Source organism: Aquarana catesbeiana, linkage group LG09 (assembly GCF_042186555.1).
Source record: "Aquarana catesbeiana isolate 2022-GZ linkage group LG09, ASM4218655v1, whole genome shotgun sequence".
NCBI classification, from domain to species: domain Eukaryota; kingdom Metazoa; phylum Chordata; class Amphibia; order Anura; family Ranidae; genus Aquarana; species Aquarana catesbeiana.
In genome coordinates this window covers 67,021,092-67,044,953 of record NC_133332.1, presented here as the reverse complement: position 1 = coordinate 67,044,953, position 23,862 = coordinate 67,021,092, and the positions used below count along the sequence as shown (strand labels likewise).

The 23,862-nt window shown below is 42.8% G+C and overlaps 1 protein-coding gene across 1 annotated transcript in view; it reads right to left on the bottom strand.

Moving 5' to 3' along the window:
- Positions 1-349: 349 nt before the first annotated feature.
- The window catches only part of KPTN (kaptin, actin binding protein), a gene marked incomplete in the record, with an annotated part of 32,433 nt that continues 8,920 nt past the window's right edge, over positions 350-23,862 (bottom strand). Inside the window, 2 exon segments of the mRNA XM_073598696.1 lie at positions 350-2,968; positions 17,351-17,521. Of these exon segments, the coding sequence (XP_073454797.1) occupies positions 2,813-2,968; positions 17,351-17,521 (327 nt within the window).

The window sequence follows — 23,862 nt, the reverse complement described above, 5'->3', positions numbered from 1 at the left end:
AGGCTGTGGGAGGCTAGAACACCTGCTAGCTTTTTACTGGTATCTATGCCCCTATTAGGGATTTTTACTCACTTCCTACAACAGAGATAATGTTTTCGACAGAAAGTGAAGAGAAATCTTCCCAATGGGTCGAAATAGAAAAAAAAAAAAGGTTCCCATAGATACATATTAATAAACATTCTTAATTTAATACTGCTGAAGTTCAGAGGTCAGTTTTAAAAATAATCTACACTACATGCTGAATCTGCCAATTTACCTGCATGTAATTAAACTAGCAAATATAGCTACCTGTAAAAAAGGGGAAGGATCTTGAATAGTATTTTTTTAAACAAAAAAAATAAATATTAAATAATTAAAAAACGTGAAACTATTGTTTATTTGAATGAAATTGAGAAAATTTACTTTCAGTTCTGTACATATTATACAGGAGGAAATGAACAGTAATCAGCATACCACTTGACATATGCTACAGAGCTATTTGATGGACTTGATGTTCAGTTTCTACACTCAGCAATTTGCTCTTTACATTGATTCATAAGGAAGTGAGCAGTTACAGTAACGATCTTTTGCTTCCTACTTTCTAAATTAGTACAGCAAAAGCACGGACAGTGTCAGGGAGAAATGAGGCCAAAGAGCTGATGTTTATATGCCTCTAAAACAAAGGTGGATATTTACTAAAACTCAGAATCTGGTGCAGCTGTGCATGGTAGTCAGCTTCTAACTTCAGCTTGTTCAATCAGGATAATAAGGCCTGATTCACACTTATGCAGGTTGCAGTTTGCATTTTTCAATACACGCTTTCGATCCATTGAAGTCTATGGAACCAAAAACCAGAAAAAAGTCCCTGGCCCTTTTCATAAAATCCACAGATGTGAACAACATCCATAGGAAACCATGTTAAATGGACTGTAGTGTGTTTCTGCAAAACTGAAAATGCACTAAAAAATGCATACGTGTGAACCAGGCCTTAAACCTGAAATGATGATTGACTTCTATGCATAGCTGCACCAGATTTTGCACTCTCCAGTTTTAGTAAATCTCTCCCAAAGACTCGCTATAAAATGTTAACCATCCCCCATAGTCTGTAAGTTAAATAGGGAAGCTACATGGAAGATGATTTGATACTCCAGTTCCAATTTCAACTGAATTAATAAAGGGCAGATTTCTTGGATCTTAAAATACTTTTATATGTATGGGTCGACTACTATGTACTCCTGCTGATATGCACTAGGAAGATTATAGAATATGTACACGTGTAGTTTTTTTGTTTAAATCACAAGGTTTTAGACTTTAAGGGCTACAGAAATATTGGTTCCTATTGGTAATGATATCCATAGCATCTTGCCCCAAGATTCAGGAGTATATAATACTCAATGAAATGTTACTTTGTAAGGCAGTTACCAAAAAAATGTATTCAAATTTTTACGGATTAAAAATTATTATGGCCCCCTCATAACACTGTTTGGGTTTACCTAAGGGTGGACGTACAATGGCAAGCTTCATAAATGCACATTAATGTACATGGAGTTTTTCCAACATGGAAAACCCAAATTGCTCAACGTTTCAGTCCCTGTGTAGAAAATCAAAGGGAACTGTCTGCCATCAGAACACCCGTGGTATGTTCTCCAACAGGATTTCAAATTTTCTCAGTAGTGCCTAAGGCAGGGGTCTCCAGACTTTTTAAACAAAGGGCCAGTTTACTATCCTTCAGACCTGAGGATGCCAAACTGTGGCCAGTGAAGGTAGAAAATGTCCTGGCGTCAATGGGAGTAATCAATGTCCCATCAAAAGGTATGCATTAGAGGAATATTGCCCCATTGTTGGTATCGCAGGAAGGAATAGTGTCCCATCATTGGTGTCAGTGAAAAGAATAGTGTTCCATCATTGGTGTCAGTGAAAAGAATAGTGTCCCATCATTGGTGTCAGTAGGAGGAATAGTGCCCAATTGTTGGTATCAGTGAAAGGAATTATACCCTGTTGTTGGTGTCAGTGGGAGGAATAATTCCCCAAGGGCTGGATAAAGGCAAGCAAAGGGTCAAACCCGGCCCCCAGGCCGCAGTTTGGAGACCACTGGCTTAAGGCAAAAACACTGCTGAATTGTAGGCACCAAGTATATGTGTTTTACCTAAGCGCCTGTGTCCACATGAAAACCCTTGGATCCCAGGTACAGGCGATACACAAAGCCTCAATTGCTCATCAAGCAGAAATTAAGCCCTCAGGTACCAGAAAGGGTAGGGCTTCATCTCTACTTGAAAAGAACTCAAGGCTCTGTGAACAGTCTGAGCCTAAGATTCAAACCGCTCCATACAGACAAGTAGCTTAAAGTTTACCACATATACTTGCAGTTGTCTTAGTATTGTCACCTTTCACAGAAAGTGCACTAATCCATCCTGCCGCCTTTGGCCAATGCAACACACAGCTGTGGTCTGAGCCACCGTAGTCATCCTGCCTTTGAAATCTTCTTTTGCTCTGATCATGTCTCTGCAGTCAATCCCTAAAAAAAGACTCTTTTGTGGCTGTAGGCACTAGGTAGACAGTCCCATAGATGTCTATGTAGATGGAGTCTGCAGGCACAGCCAGTGTAAAAATTTCTGCTGCAGAACAATGCAGCGGCCTTGGCTATGGAATGCAGATATATGTACATTTGCGGCAGAGAAAAAAAGCACAAGTGCACTCAAAGCACTATTTAGGCCAGGACAAGTTCACTTTTATGTCTTGGCAAAAATAGAACTCAAACAGCTATTGATTCTCCAACCTACACCTGATTAACAGAAGTTGATCTTTCCTTCACGTGTCCCCTCTCTGAGAGGAGTCATATCTGAATATCTGTGGTGCAGTCAGGTGGGTGGTCAGGTAGCTGTTCAGAATCTGGATCCTTCTGTGTATCAGTCAAATCTGACATCTTGGTGCGTTCTACCTTCTCTCGAAGCCGCTGGATGAGGCACTGAGATGTTTTTGTCAAACTGTGCTGTATAAAGAGAAAAAGCGAAAAAGATTAATTGTCCATTATGTAATGAAGAAAGCACCAAAATATAGATAATATTAATACACAGCTGTTTTAAACGAGCCAAAAAAAGTGTCTCCAGTTACATTATTCTTTTCAGTAAATTAAAAATCTTTGTCCTCGTCATGAATTAAAAAAAAAAAAAAACACACTGTTCCTTATGTGTGACCTAAAGTTTAGTGAAAAAGATCACAGGGTACCTGCCATATTATGGAGAATGCTGCAGGAGGTACTAGAACTGTCAAAAGGTGGGAACAGGTGGGAACATTCAAAAGTTCTGAGTAGGCCTACGTGTCATGTAATTTAAATTTCTGCCCCCAGTCACCTTTATTCCGGGACAATACAGTGTCCCAGAATGAAACGGACACTGGGAGCATTCAGGAATTCATGGGACAGGGGCGGACTGAGCCGCCATAGCGCTGGCTCTGCCTCCACCTGACTGTACTCCTGATCACTGGTTGCTAGAGTCGCCTGGCATCTAGCAACCAGTGACATCACGGCTGTGACTCCCTCCCTGCCCAGCGTTGAAAGCGGAGGAGGATTTCACTTCCACCTCCTCCAAGCTAGTGCTCCTGGGACCCAAAGAAGCTGCCCTTTGAGCGGAGCCCTGCCGCCACCCCTTTGTCATGCTATGAGCCTAGAGAGTGACCATCCCGCTGGCCTAGTGGCAGCGGGGTGCAGGGCAACGGAGGCGGAGCTAAAGCCGGCGCCCACAGTAGCTAGAAACAGGGAGCGGTGACCAGCACGAGGCTTGTAGAACCAACAGCCCAGAAGGGAGTGGGAGAAGACCTCAGCGCCGGCCACCGTGACCTGAGAAGCAGTGGCCACAGCATCCCTGGAACCTCCCAGAGCCTGCACACTTTATCCAGCCTCCTCTACTAGCTGTCACTGTCATTAACAAGAAGGAAGACAGGCTGACCAAGGGCCCAGAGGACGAGGATGGGCGGGAGGTAGGTTCATCACACACAGCTACCCACAGACGGGCACAAGAGGGACTGCAGGCAGTGGATGGGGGGGGGTCACTTTCACCCCCCTCCTTTCACTCACCCCCTCTCGGTGTAGGGGACAGGTAGGTCAGTGTAGGGGACAGGTAGGTCAGTGTAGGGGACAGGTAGGTCAGTGTAGGGGACAGGTAGGTCAGTGTAGGGGACAGGTAGGTCAGTGTAGGGGACAGGTAGGTCAGTGTAGGGGACAGGTAGGTCAGTGTAGGTCAGTGTAAGGGGCAGTGTAGTGGACAGATAGGTCAGTGTAAGTGCAGTTTTTACTTCAGATCCCTCAGGTTATTTGTATTCGCTTTGTAGTATAAAGTACGGGGTTTTATATACAACTTTAGTGCCTTAGATATAAAAAGCATTTGATTCATGTATGTTAGCCCAACATTGTAAGAACAATTACACTCTGTAAATCTAAGTGGCCGTCTGCAGCTGCAATGTTCAGCTAACATACATGAAACAAATACTTAATACTATGGAAGGGGCAGGGACACCCAGCGACGTCACATGGTGGCACCGCCCCCTTGTTAAGTCACTGACCGGTGCATGATAGGGGGTGTCCCTGAAAACCAGTTTGGAAATGTGGTCACCCTAGTTCTGAATTGTACAGGAAAAGTATCAGGAACTATGATGAGGATCTCACTATTAGCTTCTGTAAACAAAAAGCCCTTTAATATATTAAGGCTGCATTCAGACCTGAGCGTTTCAAAGTCGCACATTTTTACCGTGATTTTGACGCGTTTTTGTCACGATTTTGTTCAGGTCACCAATGTAAAAAAGGTAGAAAAACGCCTGTAATCTGCCCCAAAGAAGCTCATGTTCCTTTTTGAGCTTAGGGCGTTTTTCAGACATTTTGCTTCAGGTGACAAAACGCTCAGATGTGAACAGGTGCCATTGAAATTAATGGGATTTTGCTTGTTGGGCGTTTTACGAGCTGAAAATGTTCAGGTGTGAATGCAGCCTAACCTGTTGCCGCCCACATTAACACATGTGCAGCGACAAAAGGGTGGGTTTTAATGCCCAACGCCACATGTGTCACTGGGCAGCCAATGTTTCTGTGCTGAGAACGTGCTTACTGCACTCTCCCTGCAGACAACGATCTGTCAAAGTGGTCGCATGATCCTTCGGAAATTTCCCTTCGGAAAGTCTGATCATGTGTACGGGGCTTAACTGTTTTTTTTTTTATAACCGGTGGGTTGCACCAAAAAAACCTGACAGCTCCGGTTGGAAAGCCCCAGTTATGTATTATATGAAATTAACTATATGTATTATATTCACTGCTACTATAATAGTTTGCGGTTTGTTTATATATCATCAGCTTGTCTGTGTATTATCTTCCCTACACCCGACGCATGAAAACTCAGATTAGGAAGTTGCCAGACATTTGATATCTTTTCAAGTACTGGGAAATGAAGAAAAAAAGTTTAGGTAGTCTGTGGAAGGACGAGAGCACAGGAACATTTCAGCAGTTGAAGGATAGTCCTCTATAGTCCACTATTCAGGCAGGTGGCAAAGGAATTTGCAAGCAGAAACAGTGGAGTTGATGTAATAAAAAGGGGAGATTAGGCTGTTCTCTTAGGAAGGTGCATGTTAGTGAATAAAATGAAGTTTGTGTTCACTTTGAATATCCAATTATGTGTTTGTAGAATATTTTCCCCCTTGAACATGATTGGGTATCATTTCCCCCCTTGAACATGATTGGGTATTCAAAGTGACCACTTTTGCATTCATCACCAACCTTCGCTTTTTATTACCAATCAACAAAGGTAAACATGTTGCACACAGAAATACCATTTAATATGACGCTTATTTTAGTACATGGCACATTACTGCAGCTATAATATGCAAATGTATGTGAGGCCTAAAAGGGATTTGGTTGGAGCTCTGAGGGATACAGAAATTCACACATCAATCACTGTCACCCGCCCCCCTTCTGTGCAGGGAATGTGTCAGAAGGCAGGACCAGGCTACAACCTTATTTAAATATAGCTGCAAAGAAATAGTAAAAAGATGCATATTGCAACTGGACACAGAGCTGTGATGGACAATCAGGCCATTTGTAGCCAGAGATATGACCTTCTGCGGCTATAAAACAACAAAAGAGCTTTGCACCTGCTGTCTATTGTGGTATGCTAATGTTCACAAGGAACAATAACGGTCATCAGCCATCTAATTAGGAGCCTCTGGGTAAGTATTAATCAAGCTGATGGCAGCGACCGAGCAGGTGTTAAGAAGGGGACACTATCTGCCTTGATAAAACACAGAGTGCTGGAAATGCATTTAATCAAAACCTGTTTCAGATTTTCAGTACGTCTCTTCAGTGTTTTTCAAGTACAAGGTGCAACCCTACAGGAAATTTTTTTTTTTAACTTTGTACCTTGCCTTTCTGTAGAAAATTTCTAGACCTTAGGCAACTGCTTAAACACTAAATTTTGGACATTATTAAAGTTACCCATAGTAATAAAAACTAGACATAAAAAAAAAAAAAAAACCTAGATTGTTTTTAAATGTGGAAAACTCTTCCCTGCAACTGACCTTGGCAATGTAAGCAGAGCATATGATGGAACAAAGCATCTGCAAAGGTCTTCAGTGAAAACCACAGATCGAAACAATCACCAGATCGAGAGCGATATGCTGTTACTTCTATGCAAATCTGGGCCTTAAACTGGCTTAGCAGAGAAAGGCCAAATTTCAATCCATGTATGGCAAACCCTGGCTGTACACAAGTCGATCTATCGATTGACTTGTGTACAACCAGCCTGTCTGGTTTTTCGTGAACGATTAGTGCTTACAAGGGCTCAAACTTTGCTCTGTGGGTGAGTTTGTACAGTCAATGCATAGCTATTCACTTATATGGCCTGACTGCATGCAGATACATACTAGAACAGGAGTCTCCAAAACGTATTTAGCAAAGGGCCAATTTACGGTTTTTCAGGCGTGTTGGGGGGGGGGGGGGGGGGATGTTTCCACGGCCGGCAATGGGGTGTGACTTGTTATGCGATTTTGAATTTTCACATTGCATGACAAATCACACTGGTGTGAACCAGGGATCAAGCTGCTTTTGCATTCCTATAAAATTGTATGGGGGGGGAGAAGCAATTCTGACATGAACAAGAGCCTGTCAACAAGGTCTTAATGGGATATCAAAATTCACCGACTAACCAGCTTAGGAGGTGAGAGGGAGAGGGGACCAAGCTTAACTATTAGGGCCTGTGTTAATAGGCTTTCAGGGGCATCCTGCTTGCATAGGAGGTCAATCTGACATGTTCATTGACAGGTACATTTTACCTGCAGGTGACCTAAGCTGCATCAACCTGCCTCAAGCTGCTTTTGCATTCCCATTGACTTGCATGGTGAGAGAAACAGAATTTGAGATTTACATATGGCTTCTGCTGCTCATATCTCTGGATCTACTGAAGCAGTGGTTGTCAACTTATGAGCTAAAGGGGGCTCCAACTGTTGCCCCTGACATCACCAAAGGGCCGCACATAATCTTCAATCCATGTAATGCTCGAGAGGACTGTAAGACTGCAGCTATAATAGATGAAATAAAGGTCAGAGACTGTGCACATGCTACATTTTTGACCTGGAGACATGCTGCAGAAGACAATACAAAACCTGGAAAGGCTGCCAGAGATAAAAACTATTGCCCTAATCCAGGGGTATGCAATTAGCGGACCTCCAGCTGTTGCAAAACTACCCATCATGCCTCATGGGTGTCATGCTTGTGGCTGTCAGAGTCTTGCTATGCCTCATGGGACTTGTAGTTCTGCAACAGCTGGAGGTCTGCTAAATGCATATCCCTGCCTTAATCAATGTTCCCACTTCAGACTGCTGAGGTCCGAGGGCCGCACATCATATACCAAAAGGTCACAGGTTGGGCACCAGGGTATAAAGTATACAATTTTAAGGCGATCGCTAATTATGCATTTTTTCTATAAAACCTTTGAACTGCCCTGGTTTACCAAGAACCTTACTTAATAAAAAAGCAATATACCTTTTTGTGAAAATGTATTACATATCAAGGCCGATTTACTAAAAAGGTGTTGAGAATATTTCACTCAAATTGTTTACAATTTACATTTTAGGTATTCTTTGGGTGTCCACTTTAAATATCCGGGTATATGCAAATCAAATAAACAGGCTTTTTACATGCTTAAAAAAAAAAAAAAAAGAAAACCTTTAGACCCCTTTCACACTGGGGCGTTTTTCAGGCACTTTTGGGGTAAAAATAGCGCCCTGCAAAACACCTCCCCTGCAGTCTCAGTGCGAAAGCTAGAGTGCTTTCAAACTGAGGTGATGCGCTGGCAGGACATTAAAAAAAGTCCTGCTAGCAGCATCTTTGGAGTGGAAAAATAGCGGTGTGTATACACCGCTTCTCCACCGCTTCTGCCCACTGAAACGAATGGGCACCGTTGCTGAAGCGCCTGCAAAGCGCAGCGGCACTACACAGGGCCTTTTTACCCCTTCATTAAAAGCGCCCCGCTAGCGGCTGAATAGCGACGTTAAAATGACAGTAAAGCGTCACTAAAACTAGCGCCGTTTAACGGTCAACGCCTGCTCCAGTGTGAAAGCAGCCTTATTGAGCGATTTCTAATGGTTTTACCAAGCCTCTAACACTTGGCTGTCCATCAGCAGGACTGGCGATGTCATTCTCAAAATTCTCTAGATTGGCATTATACATTTGACCAATGCCATGACAGGTCACATGAATGAATGCATGGGCGTCCACAGATAGGGGCAAGGGGGGTCAAGTGCCCCCCCCCGGAATCAGATCTTAAATTCAGTACAGTTGCGTCGCTAATCGGGGTGTGGGCAGCCTGCACCTGGGTGCCACCTGCCAGTGGGGTGACACCAAAGTGCTGTCAAGCCCACCCATCAATGTAATCTGACTTCGGACTCTTTTCCCTGCTCAGTCCAGCAGAGAACTCGGCGGCGCTGTGACAGGAGAAAGGCGAGCTGCAGGCTATCAGAGGTTTCCCCCGCTCACCCCCCCTTTCTCCTGTCAGGGAGAAGAGACGGCAGCTCTCACCAGGTTCCCCGCCCAGCTTCCTGCCCGCTCCGTTTTTTCCAAATTGGCAATAACTGATGGCCAATCAAAGTAGAATAGGAGAGGAGAGCATCATGGGACATGTAGTTCCAAAGATTGGCGGCCCCATTTTCCACAGGGAGGAGGCTACAGCTCGATCAAGAGAGAGATTGAGAGACTGCAGCCTGGAAAAAAGCTGAGGGAGAGAGTGCTACACAACAAAGAACCAGGAGAGTGCTGGGTGGAAGCCAGAGAGAGAGCCACGCTGCCCAGCGCCACCAGAGAGAGCCACGCTGCCCAGCGCCACCAGAGAGAGCCACGCTGCCCAGCGCCACCAGAGAGAGAAAGACTGAGCCACTACCAGGGTACAGACATGCTACACTACTGACCAGAGTCACCCCCAGGGAACCCAGAGTAAGCACTCAGTCCTGAGTGCGAAACGCGTCAGCTTATCTGTACTTTCTGCATGACAGTCTTGTTATTTTGATGATCCCATTTTTTCAATAAAGTGAAAATTTTTTGACTACATCCGGTGTGCGGCATCCGAATCTTCTCCTCCATTCAAGCCTGCTGAGCGATCGTCCAGCCGGAGGAATCACTGCAGTCGTTTCGCTGGGTCTGGTAAAAGGGCCTGTTGGCCATTATCCATTACCTATTCTAGGGACTTTACTACATCTGCAGTCTCTGATCATGATAATGTGATAATGACCTTGTTGAAAAAGGGGTGGTGCATGGGTGACCCTAAAATTATGCCCCCCCCCCCCGAAAAAGTTCTGCGGACGCCCATGAATGAATGATATCCAGATTGCCCTACTTCAAAAACATTGTAACCTTTTCATTATCATTGAGCATGGTCTTCCCAAGCTATAAAGCCCCTTTCACACAGGTGGTCCGATCGGGTCTACTCGCTACTTTTTCAGCCGGACCTGATCAGAAGCTCCATTAAAGTCTATGGGGCAGGCATATGTAAATGGACATGTTTCCATTTACATCCTTACCTCAAAGTCTGCCCAGGTCCAGAAAAAAATGGATTGGAGGTAGTCTGTTATAAATGAATGCTTTAGTTTTTAAATTGAGCTAAACACTGAACTGATCCCCTGCCGAAAAGACAATGTCCATGTGAAAGGGGTTTCAAAAGGGCATTTTTAGTGATAGGACTGCTTCAAAATTTGTTTTGTGGGTTATGCCTCCTTGTTTTGTATTTAAATTTGTTATTTACCAAAGCTTTCTATTTGCAAGGCCAATAAATCTATGTTATGTACACACCAATATTCAGATTTACAGTACAGTAGATTGCTCCGCACTAGAACCTGGCTTGCAGTTAAAAGACTGCATACATTCAAATATGAATGGAAATAGTGACACCACATGGAAGTATTGAGTAATACAGGTTATTGCCAACACAACTACAGCCTTTATTTCTGTTTTTTATTTTAAAGCAGGCAACATTAATGCATTAAAAAAGCAAACAATAGTGCTTTTTGCCTATGAACAAATCAAAAAATGTTTCTTGCACCATTAAAAGACTAATGTAGCTTTTTTTTTTCCCCTGTATTACAAAAACGTATTGTATTCCTTTAAATAAAGCTTGTGTGACAAAAAATGTTTCAGCTTCCCAATGAAAATGCTTGTTTCCTGGCTGCCATTACAAATCCTTTAATTTTTTCGGAGTCACTAAACCACAAAAAGCATATGCGCAAATACCGTACGACAGGAAAAAAAAAAATTGCAAATCCCACCAAAAATAATATCTACACACACACACACACACACACACACACACCCCTCATATTTTTGTAAATATTTTATTATATCTTTTCATGTGACAACACTGAAGAAATGACACTTTGCTACAATGTAAAGTAGTGAGTGTACAGCTTGTATAACAGTGTACATTTGCTGGCCCCACAAAATAACTTAACACACAGCCATTAATGTCTAAACCGCTGACAACAAAAGTGAGTACACCCCTAAGTCAAAATTGGGCCCAATTAGCCATTTTCCCTCCTCTGTGTCATGTGACTCGTTAGTGTTACAAGGTCTCAGGTGTGAATGGGGAGCAGGTGTGTTAAATTTGGTGTCATCACTCTCACTCTCTCATACTGGTCACTGGAAGTTCAACATGGCACCTCATGGCAAAGAACTCTCTGAGGATCTGAAAAAAAGAATTGTAGCTCTACATAAAGATGGCCTAGGCTATAACAAAATTGTCAAGACCCTGAAACTGAGCTACAGCACGGTGGCCAAGACCATAGAGCGGTTTAACAGGACAGGTTCCAGTCAGAACAGGCCTCACCATGGTCGACCAAAGAAGTTGAATGCACGTGCTCAGCGCCATATCCAGAGGTTTTCTTTGGGAAATAGACATATGAGTGTTGCCAGCATTGCTGCAGAGGTTGAAGGGGTGGGGGGTCAGCCTGTCAGTGCTTAGACCATACGCCGCACACTGCATCAAACTGGTCTGCATGGCTGTCGTCCCAGAAGGAAGCGTCTTCTAAAGATGATGCACAAGAAAGCCTGCAGTTTCCTGAAGACAAGCAGATTAAGGATATGGATTACTGGAACCATGTCCTGTGGTCTGATGAGACAAAGATAAACTCATTTGGTTCAGATATTGTCAAGCGTGTGTGTCAGCAACCAGGTGAGGAGTACAAAGACAAGTGTGTCTTGCCCACAATCAAGCACGGTGGTGGGAGTGTCATGGTCTGGGGCTGCATGAGTGCTGCCGGCACTGGGGAGATACAGTTCATTGAGGGAACCATGAATGCCAACATGTTCTGTGACATATTGAGGCAGTATTTCAACATGAGTGGTTAATAAAGCAGAAATAAAATCAATATTGGGCCCTCAACACAGTAGCTTCAGATTAAAGCTAAAAATCAGATTTAAAAAAACTCAGCTTCTCCAAAAAGATACTCATGGGATCTATTTGGGTGATCTAATCCATCTACAGACATAAATCATCCCAAAACAAGGATTGTGCCTGATAGGGCTGAGGACCGTCAATCTCTCATGATAAATCTCAGTACAAAATGTGCATCAGGCAAACATGTACCGTATTTATCGTCGTATAACACGCACATTCATTTTAAGAGGGAAGTTTCAGGAAAAAAAAAAAAACTTAAATAAGGAACTTTGAAGCAAAATAATGGTCAGTGCCCATCTGCAGCCTCACCGTTGCCATCAGTACAGCAGCCTCACCATTGCCATCAGTGCAGCAGCCTCACCATTGCCATAAGTGCAGCCTGATCGATGCCCATCTGCAGCCTAGAGGGGACAGGGAGGGGGGCGGGACGAGCGCCGACAGATTACATACAGTGAGAATCTCCTATGATAGACAGAACAGTGGTCCAATGGCGGCCCAGGAGACGGGACTTCCTATTACAGAGGCCACCAAGTAAACAGGAGATTCTTACTGTATGTAATCTGATGGCGCTCGTCCTGCCCCCTGCCTCCCTGTCCCCTCCAAAGCAGCTAAAATTGAAGTATTGATGTATAACACACACACTGTATTTGCACCCGATTTTCATGGTGAAAAAGTGAGTGTTATACACCAATAAATACAGTATATATCAATAATAAGGGAAGGAGAAGTCATTTGCAAACACCTCTGATAGCCTCTGTAGGGAGAAATCACCAACAATCAGCCAGGAAAAACACAAGCTGGCTGGCTGACTCTTCTGCTGAAAACGACCGGTCACAGAATGTCTGCCATGATCAGGACTACAGCCATATGAATGTTCAAACCTCCTCTGATGTCTGTAGACACACTTTTTGGAAATAACGCCTATAACGTAAACTTGTCAAAAGAGGAAAAAAAAAAAAAAAAAAAAAAAAAAAAAAAAACACACAAGAGGCTGCCATCTTTCTGAAAATGCTAGTTGTTAGGCTGCTATACTGTACTGTTAGATTTAGTACTTTTAGACAGAAAGTTTGAATTCTATATCAGCATGCTCAATTCCTGGGACTATGAAGTATTGAAGGCAAGAGGGTCAGCATACTGACCAGCTAAAAGGCATTTTTTACAAAACAGCAATGGCAGCCATTACCCCCCAAACAGGTTTCCTTTAAAGCAGACCTGAATCATCATCGTGTTCCAAAGGCAGAGTCACAATGTGCATAGTGCCACTTTTTTTTTTTACAAAAACAGGAGGAGCTTTATTTTCAAATAAGCAATACAGCATAATAAAATACAAACCAAAGTCCAGTACAATGTTAGATAAGGGAACATACACACATAGCCTATCTTGACAGGCAAACATGACCACCACAGAACCAGTAGACAGTGAAAGATAGTTAGTTATAACAATCATGAGTACAGTTCATGCAATACTACCCAAAGAAACCGACCTTGTCATAGTGGGAAACTACACCGGCATCCCCTTTATAAAGATGTCATTTTATATAGGGGATGAGCCGAGTTCACCATAGCCTCCCAAGAGGACACATCAGGTGGGACTGAAGACAACCATTTCATCAGAATTTATTTATTAGCAGTTTAGATTAGTAGTTTAGAATGATGGGAGCGCTGCTCATCATCTGGAATCCCCAATAGGGCCAAGCAAGGAGTGGGCGATAAGGTAAGTTGTAACCTAAGATTTATCTCATCAAAGATAGCCTTCCAGTAGGACACAATAGAAGGGCAATCACAGAACATATGCAGGTATGATCCCAGTTGGAGTCTACAACAGGGACAGAGAGGGTCCCGCTCAGTGAACATTTTGTGGAGCCTTGATGGAGTAAAGTACATCCTGTGAAGAAGTTTGACTTGAATTCATTTATCCTTAGGGGAAATTACAAGTTTTGGTCCCTGTTCCAAAACAGTCTTCCCAGGCCTCCCTGTCCAGAGAGAAGATATCCCCTCATCCAGTGCTCTCACAATTTTTCAATATTGGGTGAATCAACTGAAAGAAGGGCAATATAGAGTGCTGAGAGAGAGGCTTGTCTAAGTCTCCAGGGGCCAATAACTGCTCAATATGATCAGCTTGAAGGGTAGGTGACTGCGGGAACTGGGACCTAACAGCATGTTGTAACTGAAAGTACCGTAACAGCATCCAGCCCGGCAAACAAATTCTCTTAGCTGTTTGTGAATAGGTTAACAGGGTGACGGTAGGCATTATGTCCCTAGGGGTCTTTATCCCGTAGCGCGCCCACAACTGAAGGTCCAGAATGGTATGAAGTTGGGGAAGCACAGGGTTGAGCAGGTGACAACTGACCAGGGCAGAGAAAGTGACGCGCTGCAATCTTCCAGACTCACCAAGTGGTACCTGTGGGCCCCCGGATAAAGGAGTAAGCTCGCGGCCCCCCGGTTTAATATGTTACGCAGGTTATTCTTACCCTAGGTTATTCTTCAGCCATTGGTCCGACAGCCTAACCACCAAGCAATTGCACACAGGTTACACTGTCTCTGCACCTGGCTCTTTCAGATGCCAGGACTGTACAATGCACATGCATGGCAGGCAGGGTATATATTTAAAAAAAAAAAGAAAAAAAGCCAGAAATATGAAAAATGTGTACAAAATATGCACTGGTTCGGCCGAAAAGGATTACAGTGATATTAAACTCTTGCATTTTTGTTTAAAAATAACAAACATATTACACTTACCTGCTCTGTGCAGTGGTTTTGCACAGAGCAGCCCTAATCCTCCTCTTCTCTGGTCCCTCGCCAGTGGTCCTGGCACCACTTCCTTGCCGAATTCCCCCAACACCAAGCAGCTTGCTATAGGGGCACCCGAGCCAAGCCACTGCTGTGTTCATTCAAACACGAAGCCGTGGCTCAGCCCCCACCCCCCCTCTTCTCATTGGCTCACTGACTTTGATTGACAGCAGTGGGAGACAAATGGTGCCCACTGTTGTCTTAGCTAATGAGGAGGAAGAGTCCGGACAGCCGAAGCTCTCGTGCAACATTGCTTGATTGAGATGGGGCTCAGGTAAGTTTTAGGGGGGCTGCTGCACACAGATGGCTTTTTATCATAAAGCATAATATGCATTAAGATACAAAACCTTCTGCCTTTAGAACCACTTTCAACTATTTCTACCCAACCAAAAAAAAAAAAAAAAAAAAAAAAATTATATATATATATATATTTTATGTGTGCGAGACATAGGTATTTATTACCTGTCACTGAGATTATGGTATTTCTTCCAGCTACTGCCAAAACATTCTGTATTCAGGTTCAGCATCTACTTATGAATCCACAATGATGACCCAGAAAAGACCTAATCATGTAAAGCCTAATGAATGCAGATAGAACTGCAAGATTAATCGTTAAAGAATCAAAAACGCGATTTGCCCTCCCTACCGATCTTAAAAAAGAATTTCCCCCGATTCTATGTAATAAGTGAAGAGAGTTCTCTGCTCACTTCTGACAGCTGACAAAAAAAAAATCCAGGCAGCTTGCCAAGTTTATCACAACATCAGAGATAGATAGAAACATTGTAACATTTTGTTCTTAGATCAAAGGAATGAACTTCGGTCTGTAAATTAGGTCAGTTTAACCACTTTAAGCAGTGCAATGCCTCATGGGACTTGTAGTTTCACATCACCTGGAGGACCGCCAGTTTGAGACCGCTGCTTTAGAAAGTGCAACAGATTTTCTCTTCCTGTTCAGGACTGAGTGTGAAGTCTGGGCATACAGCCAAGATAGCCAATTGGAGAAAAGGCACACACCCCCACCCCACATTGGCAAAGGAAGGAAGGAATGTGCAGAGCTCTGCTGTGAGAGGGCATGCTGTCTTCTAATCTATTTATAGCAACCACCCACCACACAAATTTCAGGCTGCTTTTATGTCCTGTGTCGAAGAACTTGTCAGAAGTTATCAGGCCGCTACGGAGCAGGAGAAAGCCAGGGGACACAGTGCTTTGGAGAGAGATCAGAAAACACTATAGCTATATGTGTCCACCTCAAATTTCATGAATTGGGTTTACATCCACTTTTTAAAGCGGACCTTCAGTCATTTTGTCATCTTTCCATTTATTAAATCTTCTGCCCTTGTAGTTTTAACTTTGGATAGTAAAACATTTTTTTTCTGCCAGTAAATACCTTATACAGCCCACGCCCTGTTTGTGGTCTGGTCATTAGCCTAGGCTTATGACATCATGCACAGCTCTCTCTCTCTAGTGAGAGTTTTCCAGGAAGGGAGGGGGATGAGTCATAAGAGGGCCAATGAGGGTTGCAGAGCTGGGAGGTGTGCCACTGTGTAAATCCAGGAAGTGAACAGGCAACAGTTTCAGCTGCCCATAGTTAAAATGGTTGCAGCCAGACTCAGTGGAGGGAGATTTCTGCAGCATATTTGGCAAGTACAGTATCACAGTCATATATATATATATATATATATATATATATATATATATATATATATATATATATATATATATATATATATATATATAAAAATTTGTAAAGTGGTTGGAGGGAAGCTTCAGAATGGCAAAGATGTTTTTATTACAAATTAGGATAGCAGACTGCAGTTCCTCTTTAAAAGACTAAACCTTTTTCTGACACTAGTTGCTTACAAGTTTAAATCAGTATTTTTTGCTAGAAAATTACTTGGAACCCCCAAACATTATATATATTTTTTAGCAGAGACCCTAAGGAATAAAATGGCAGTTGTTGCAATATTTTATGTCACCCCGTATTTGTGCATCGGGTCTTTTAAACACAATTTTTTGGAAAAAATACACTACAAAAAAACTAAAAACAGTAAAAAGTTAGCCCAATTTTTTTGTATAATGTGAAAGATAATGTTATAGCCCGAGAATCGTGATCTTTATTCTAAGCAAAAAAATTATGGATCCTCATTTTAGCCAGAATCGTGCAGCTCTAAATGCAGAGTACCCTTTGGGGGGAGATTTACTAAAACTGGAGCACACAGAATCTGGTGCCGTTAATAGTAACCAATCAACTTCTAAGTTTTTTTTTTGTCAGAGTGTAAATAAACAAGTTGAAGTTAGAAGCCGATTCATTACTATGCACAGTTGCACCAGATTCTGTGTGCTCCAGTTTTAGTAGATCCCCCCCGTTCTTGGATGTGAGTATAAATGTTGCCTCAATCAGCTGCTGCCTTTCACCCCGAGACCAGTCAGTGTAAAAATCCAGAGTTCAGAGCCCCCCTGGATCAAAAGCGGAGGAAATACTTTATCCTGCCACAACAATCTTCCTCTTCCGGGGATGTTGAGTGACTGTAACCAAGTTTTATTTAGATATGTAACAGGTAAATTACTAAAAGGGCCATTTTAAAACATTAATACAATATAAAAAAAAAAAAAAAAAAAAAAAAAAAAGGAAACACAACAACATTTGGAAGGGTAAAACAAGAACTCACCTGCAGTATGTGTAGTCCTTTTAGACACACAATGGCCAGTTCATACAGCCCATCGCAGGTCAAATCTACAACGGCCATGCACAGCAGGGGACTTGGGAAACTTCTCTGCCAAAGTAGCTGTAAATGTCCCTCCACACCCGGTCGCTGTACGTACTTGTAACACAGGAGCTCCTAAAATGGGAGGGAGAAATCAATAGAAATTATTGTGGGCCAAGATTGTTTAATTCTTCTACTCCTTGATTTAGTCCTGACAGTTTGCAGTGCTTGACAGGGAGCATCAAACCAATCAGCTCCTGCTTTAGTACAAATACACAAATGGCTAAAAGTATGTGGTCATCCCTCCAAATGCCTGCATTCAGTACGTTTTCAGTGAAGGGTACTGTTAATGCCGAAGGCTTTGCTTCCCGCTTCAAGGGGAAAATGGCTCACTGGTTACACATCTGTTAAACCCCTTTCACACTGGGGCGATGCCGGCTGTTATAGCGGTGCGCTTTTAACCCCCGCTAGCAGCCGAAGAAAGGGTTCAATGGGCAACGGGCAGGAGCGATGCGGGAGCAGTGTATACACCGCTCCCGCACTGCCCCAAAGATGCTGTTTGCAGGACTTTTTTTCCCTGTCCTGCAAGCGCACCGCCCCAGAGCGAAAGCACTCAGGCTTTCACACTGGGGTGGCTTGAGAGGCGCTTTACAGGCGCTATTTTTAAACCGCCTGAAAAGCGCCCCAGTGTGAAAGGGGTCTTATTGATTGATGTTTGCCTGGTGTTCCAAGTCTCGTACACACTAGAAGAAAATTGGGCGAACAATCGCACAATTGTACACAACTTTCGACAGTCGATTCCAACCTTTCAAACGAAAATTTCCGAAGGATCAAACTACAAAAATTCTCGTACAGGATCCAGAATGAACGATTTTCATTTATTGTGTACAGGAAAAAAAATTGAAAAAAAAAAAAAAAAAAAAAAGACTGTGCATGATCAGAAACAATAGACAAAAAAAAAAAAAAAAAAAAAAAAGCCTTTGTCGTACGAGAATCTTTGTACATTATTTTCTTCCTCGCTTGCAACTTGTTGTAAAACAATGAGAAAGATCGGACGAATATTCACTCGATTTTCTTGCAGTGTGTAACCCCTCCTTAATAAAACTTGTTCAGACCTTTAAAATGAAGTGCGCAAGGTGAAGACAGGTCCCACTTGGAGTCGTGTTGTTGGAAAACGAAAAAGAAGAACTATAGGCAAAACATTTTTTTTCATTTTGGATAGAGTAAGGGAGGGCTATAACCCCTGTCAGATTTTTTTTTTTTCGCCATCTGTATCCCATTGCAGAGAAACAGGAAGTGAGGGGAAATCCCTGCAACTTAGGGGAATTCCTTGGGGACCAGAACTAGTGTCCCCATTGGAGGATTTCCCTTCTATTACTTTTATGGGAAAAACATAAAATTTGGGATTTTTTTTTTACTTTCAAAAATAATGGTAAACAGGACAAATAGAGAAGGAGACACTCCCTAACGGTACACAGACTGCAATAAAAACTGACAGGTGTCCTAATCCCTTCTCCACTCTGTCCAAAACTTTAAAAAAATGTTTTGCCTTTAGTTATACTTTACTTGGCATTCCAGTACATCCCAAATTAAATTATTAATCCTCATGCTGTTAGCATTAGTAAATGTATAGGAAAGTATATTTTATTTACTTGTTTTAAAACTTTTTTTACATTTCTTCAGTGTCTCCCTGGTTTCTAATATGCCTAGGCAAATGATGTCATACATCCCAGGAATCTTCAGGAGGGGTTTTCTCAGCTTAGCACACCCCCCTGCCTGCATGGCTAAGGGCAGATGGATTTCAGGAAGTAAATGCTACATGAATCATCTGCCCTTACTAAGATGGCCATAGCCAGAAATGCTAGAAGGTTATTTTTCAAAGTGATTTCTCAGCAAAATAAAGCATAGATGGATGGGTTTGCTTTGAATATTAAAAATAAATAAAATAGCGTTTTTGGTTTGTGGTGCTCAGATGCAGTGTAGTTTTGCTTTTAAGCAATTGTATACTTCTGCTACCACTCAATATACAACACCTGGAAACTTCTGAGTGTCGCAATGCATTTTCTAGGCAGCGTGGGCCTGAATTTTGATTGAAGATTAGTATTCTAAGTATGGGGGTAGCTGGATTGCCACTACAGTTTGCTCCCAGTTCTCACAGGCAAAGGGACGGTGCCTGGTTCCTGGTTCCTGGTGCCTGGTTCCTGGCGCCCCCCCCCCCCCCCCCCCCAATCAGTTATACTGTACTAGCTTTCTGCAATCCCTTCGATGCAGCACTCAGACTGGGAGATGGAGGCCTGCATTCCAGTAATGGCTCTATTCCTTTGCACAGTGCTATCAGTTTAGGGATGAAAGATTATTTGGGGAAAAGTGGTGACTAAGGAACTTCTGCAGCCTTTTTTGACTATAGTCATCCATTAGATGGGTACCAATACCAAGAAAGAAGAAAGATGCTTAATTGTGAACATGGAGGATACCTGCAGTTTTAAAGGGTTACTAAATCCAGGACCCTGGATTCACTATATCTGGTCTCCCACATCACACAGAACATGGAAATGCAATTATTTTAATAAATATAAACTGCTAATTACCTTTTCTCATCAGCAGTTAGAGCGGTCTTGTGACTTCTATCAGTGTCTGGTTAAAGCTTGTAGAAGGAGTGTTCAATCTCCTCATGACCCCTGACCCTCTGGACAGTGCCGATTGACCCTGTGCTGATCGCATGCACCCTCCCAAAAAAAAAAATCTCTACCAATACACACCAAACTGAGCATGTGCAGAGTGCCTCCTAGGGCTCTGTTCTATCAGCAGATGGATTGGGGACATTAAAAGAAGGGGGGGGGTCAGAGAAGACAGAATCAAACAGCCTTTTTACACTGTAGAACCCCTTAGTCTTAGGTTCTACAGTGAGTATAATAAAGCATGCTTTACTGCATATAAACGATTTTACTCTGGGGGGTTCAGTAACACTTTAAAGCGGTAGTAAACCCTGCTTGGTCATTTTTACCTACAGGTAAAATCTATAATAAAGCTTACCCGTAGGTAAAATGAATATCTCCTAAACGTGCACCGTTTAGAAGACATTCATCCTGGATGCAGCCAGTTACGTCACCGGTGCATGCGCTCTAAAGGTCTTCCATACCTTGCTGGACCTTCAGAGCTTTGTGCTAGAATGGATTTGCACCTGCGTGACGTCATCGCAGCTCCGGCCAATCACATAGTGAACCCAGAATAAAGACCGGTGGAAGATGTCAGCCCCCTCCAAGATGAGTATTCATAATGTGCTAGTACGCAATGCATACTAACACATTACGCCGTTGCCTTGCAGGTGTTTTTTTTGTTTTTGTTTTGAGAGTTAGGGACTAAAAAGGACTGGTGCAGAGAAGCTATGCCTGGTTGAAAAATGAAGTACTGAGCAGGTAAGTTGTGTTCCCATATGCATTTCAAGACTTTTTTCTTTAATTTTTTTATTCTGAGCGAAGAGCACCTTTAATCATTCAAGGCAGAAACAGAATTTGCAGTCATAAAGATGGTCTGTAATCATTTACTTGGTTCATAAATGTGTTGCCTAATAATCCAAACATCACAAAATTTAGATACACAATGGTTCATAGGGTCTTTGTATGGGTTAAAAAAAAAAAAAAAAAATGCCTTTGTTACCCATATCAAGTAGATTTTGCCTTTTAGTCTCCTACAGCAGAGGAAGAGAGTGAAATTAATTGGCTCCTATGAGCAATAAAATCAGTTCTTGCTTAGTACATGTAGCTATATGAGGCCTAATATACATCTCTTTACCAAAGGGAAAAAAAATATGTTCGCTTACAGCTCAGTAGACAAAGACACACACCACTCCAGCTAGCACAAAGTAAACTACTATGTGGGAGAGAGAGTATTATCATGCAGCGATCACACTCAGTAACAACTTGGGACTCTTCACACAGAAATCACACATTCAGCCAAAGGCAAGACTGAGCTCTCCATCTCACACAAGCTGTGATTTATTCAATTACATTCATTGTTTACACCTTCACTGCCAACTGCACCCACCCCTACACCCCCCTACACGCGACGCGAGCTACGGGGCATTCATCTAATTAATCAGGAGTTGTAACAGCGCTGTTCACCTTCCCCCAGAGATTTTTTTTTTTTTAAGGAAACTGCAGTTTTGCTTCAGCAGGAAACAGATCCAATATCTGTGCTCTAGCTTCTTCAATAAAAGTCATTCGCACATTAAAAAGAGCCCGAGGAGAAAGGGGGCATTTATGCAAATCACACAGAACAGGGCTTCGGAGATCCGGTCACATGTGGTGGCATGGCAGACAATACTCATCACATACAGAGCGTGGGTGGGTGGTGGGAGACTTGGACCAGCAATTAGGCAACTGTGGCTTTTGTCAGGACTAGTATGAAAGAGAAGGCAGCAGTGCGGCTCCTCAGGCAGCTATACCACACAAGCTCTGAGCAGCTCTATTGAAGACTTTAAGGCCAGTTTCACACATAAGAGCACTGTGAACAGCAGGCTTTGACAAAGCATTTGCAGAGCTTTCAGCAAGCTTTGCTGAAACTATTAAAGTAGTAAGTGCCTCTAGTTTGTTAATGTTGAACACATAACCTAATGGGAGTGCTGATTGCCACTTTAAGCAATCTGCTAGCAAGCTTCAGCAGGTTTTCATCAAGGTTCATGAAGTGCTGAAGCTTGCTAGTAGCTTGTTTAAAGTGGCAATCACCACTCCCATTAGCCTCGGTGTTCAGCATTTACAAACTGGAACCAAATGGTACTTTAAGGCTGGGTTCACATCATTGCGAATTGGATGCGGGATAACCACATCCAATTCGCAATAGCAGAAGATTTTGACCGGCTCTCTATGGAGCCGGGTTCACATATCTCCGTAGCGGATCCAGTGCCATTTTGCAGAAAAGCGATGGTGTGTCTTTTGGTCCGTTTCAGGTCCAAATTCAGCCCAAAATTCGGACCTGAAACGGTGAACCAGCACGCCCCGGACCCCTGCTGTGAGCCACATGCGGCTCATATGTGAACCGAGCCTAAAAGCTTTAACAAAGCTTGCTGAAAACTCTGCAAACACAGCTCTTATAAAAGCTGAGGCCCATGTGAAGCAGGCATATAAGAAATCAAAACATCTCAATGGGAATGCTGACTCGCCTTTTAAAAAAAATCTGGCAGCAGTATAAAATAAGCTTCAGCACTAAAAAGCCTGCTAGCAGCTTCAGCTGTCAATTAAAAGGAGAAGTTCACCTTTTAACAAAAAATAATAAAATGCACATTTTTTGCAGGTTAAAAAAAAAAGAAGTACGTTTATTTTTTGTTTCTGGAGCCGCTAAAGCAGGGGTCTCCAAACTTTCTAAACAAAAAGGGCCAGTTTATTGTCCTTCAGACTATAGGGGGGAGGGACAGTAAATGTCCCTGGTATCAGTGGAAGTAAACATCGCCACATTAGGTATTAGGGGAGGATTAGTGCGCCATTACTGGGGGGGAATAGTGCCCTATTGTTGGTGTCGGTGGGAGAAATGGTGCCCCATTGTTGGTGTCAGTTGGCAAAAAAAATGTCTTGCATCAGTGGGGTGGGGTTCCCGATTCCGATTCCCAAAGGTAGTTTCTGTACTACTTTTGGCGACTTCAGGGTGCAATTTCAATAGACATCTGTGCAGAAACCCGCACAGATGTCTCTGAAATCGCCCACGAAGTCGGGACTGACATGCGGGAATGAAATTGTGAGTTCAGCTGAACTCGCACGATTTCATTCCTGGTGTTAGTGTGAACCTAGGATTAATGTGACCTATAAACTGTACAACTCAATTGAAAAACAAACAAATTTTCTTTTTTGGGGGGTGGGGGGGGAGTAAAAATTATGCGAATACATAAGTGTGGGATGTAGCAGTGTTCAGAATTAAACAATCACATAAACAGCAGTCAGTACACACCTGCCATCATTTAAAGCGCCTCTAATTAACCCCAAATAAAGTTCAGCTGTTCTAGTAGGTCTTTCCTGTCATTTTCTTAGTCGCATCCTACAGCAAAAGCCATGGTCCGCCGAGAGCTTCCAAAGCATCAGAGGGATTTCATTGTTAAAAGGTATCAGTCAGGAAAAGGGTACAAAAAGAATTTTGCAAGGCATTAGATATACCATGGAACACAGTAAAGATATTCATCAAGTGGGAAAATATAGCACAACAGTGACATTACCAAGAACTGGACGTCCCTCCAAAATTGATGAAAAGACGAGAAGAAAACTGGTCAAGGAGGCTTCCAAGAGGCCTACAGCAACATTAAAGGAGCTGCAGCAATATCTGCCAAGTACTGGCTGTGTGGTACAGGTGACAACAATCTCCCGTATTCTTCATATGTCTGGGCTATGGGGTAGAGTGACAAGACAGAAGCCTTTTCCTATGAAGAAAAACGTCCAAGCCTGGCTAAATTTAGCAAAAACACATCTGAAGTCTCCACAAAGCACGTGGGAAAA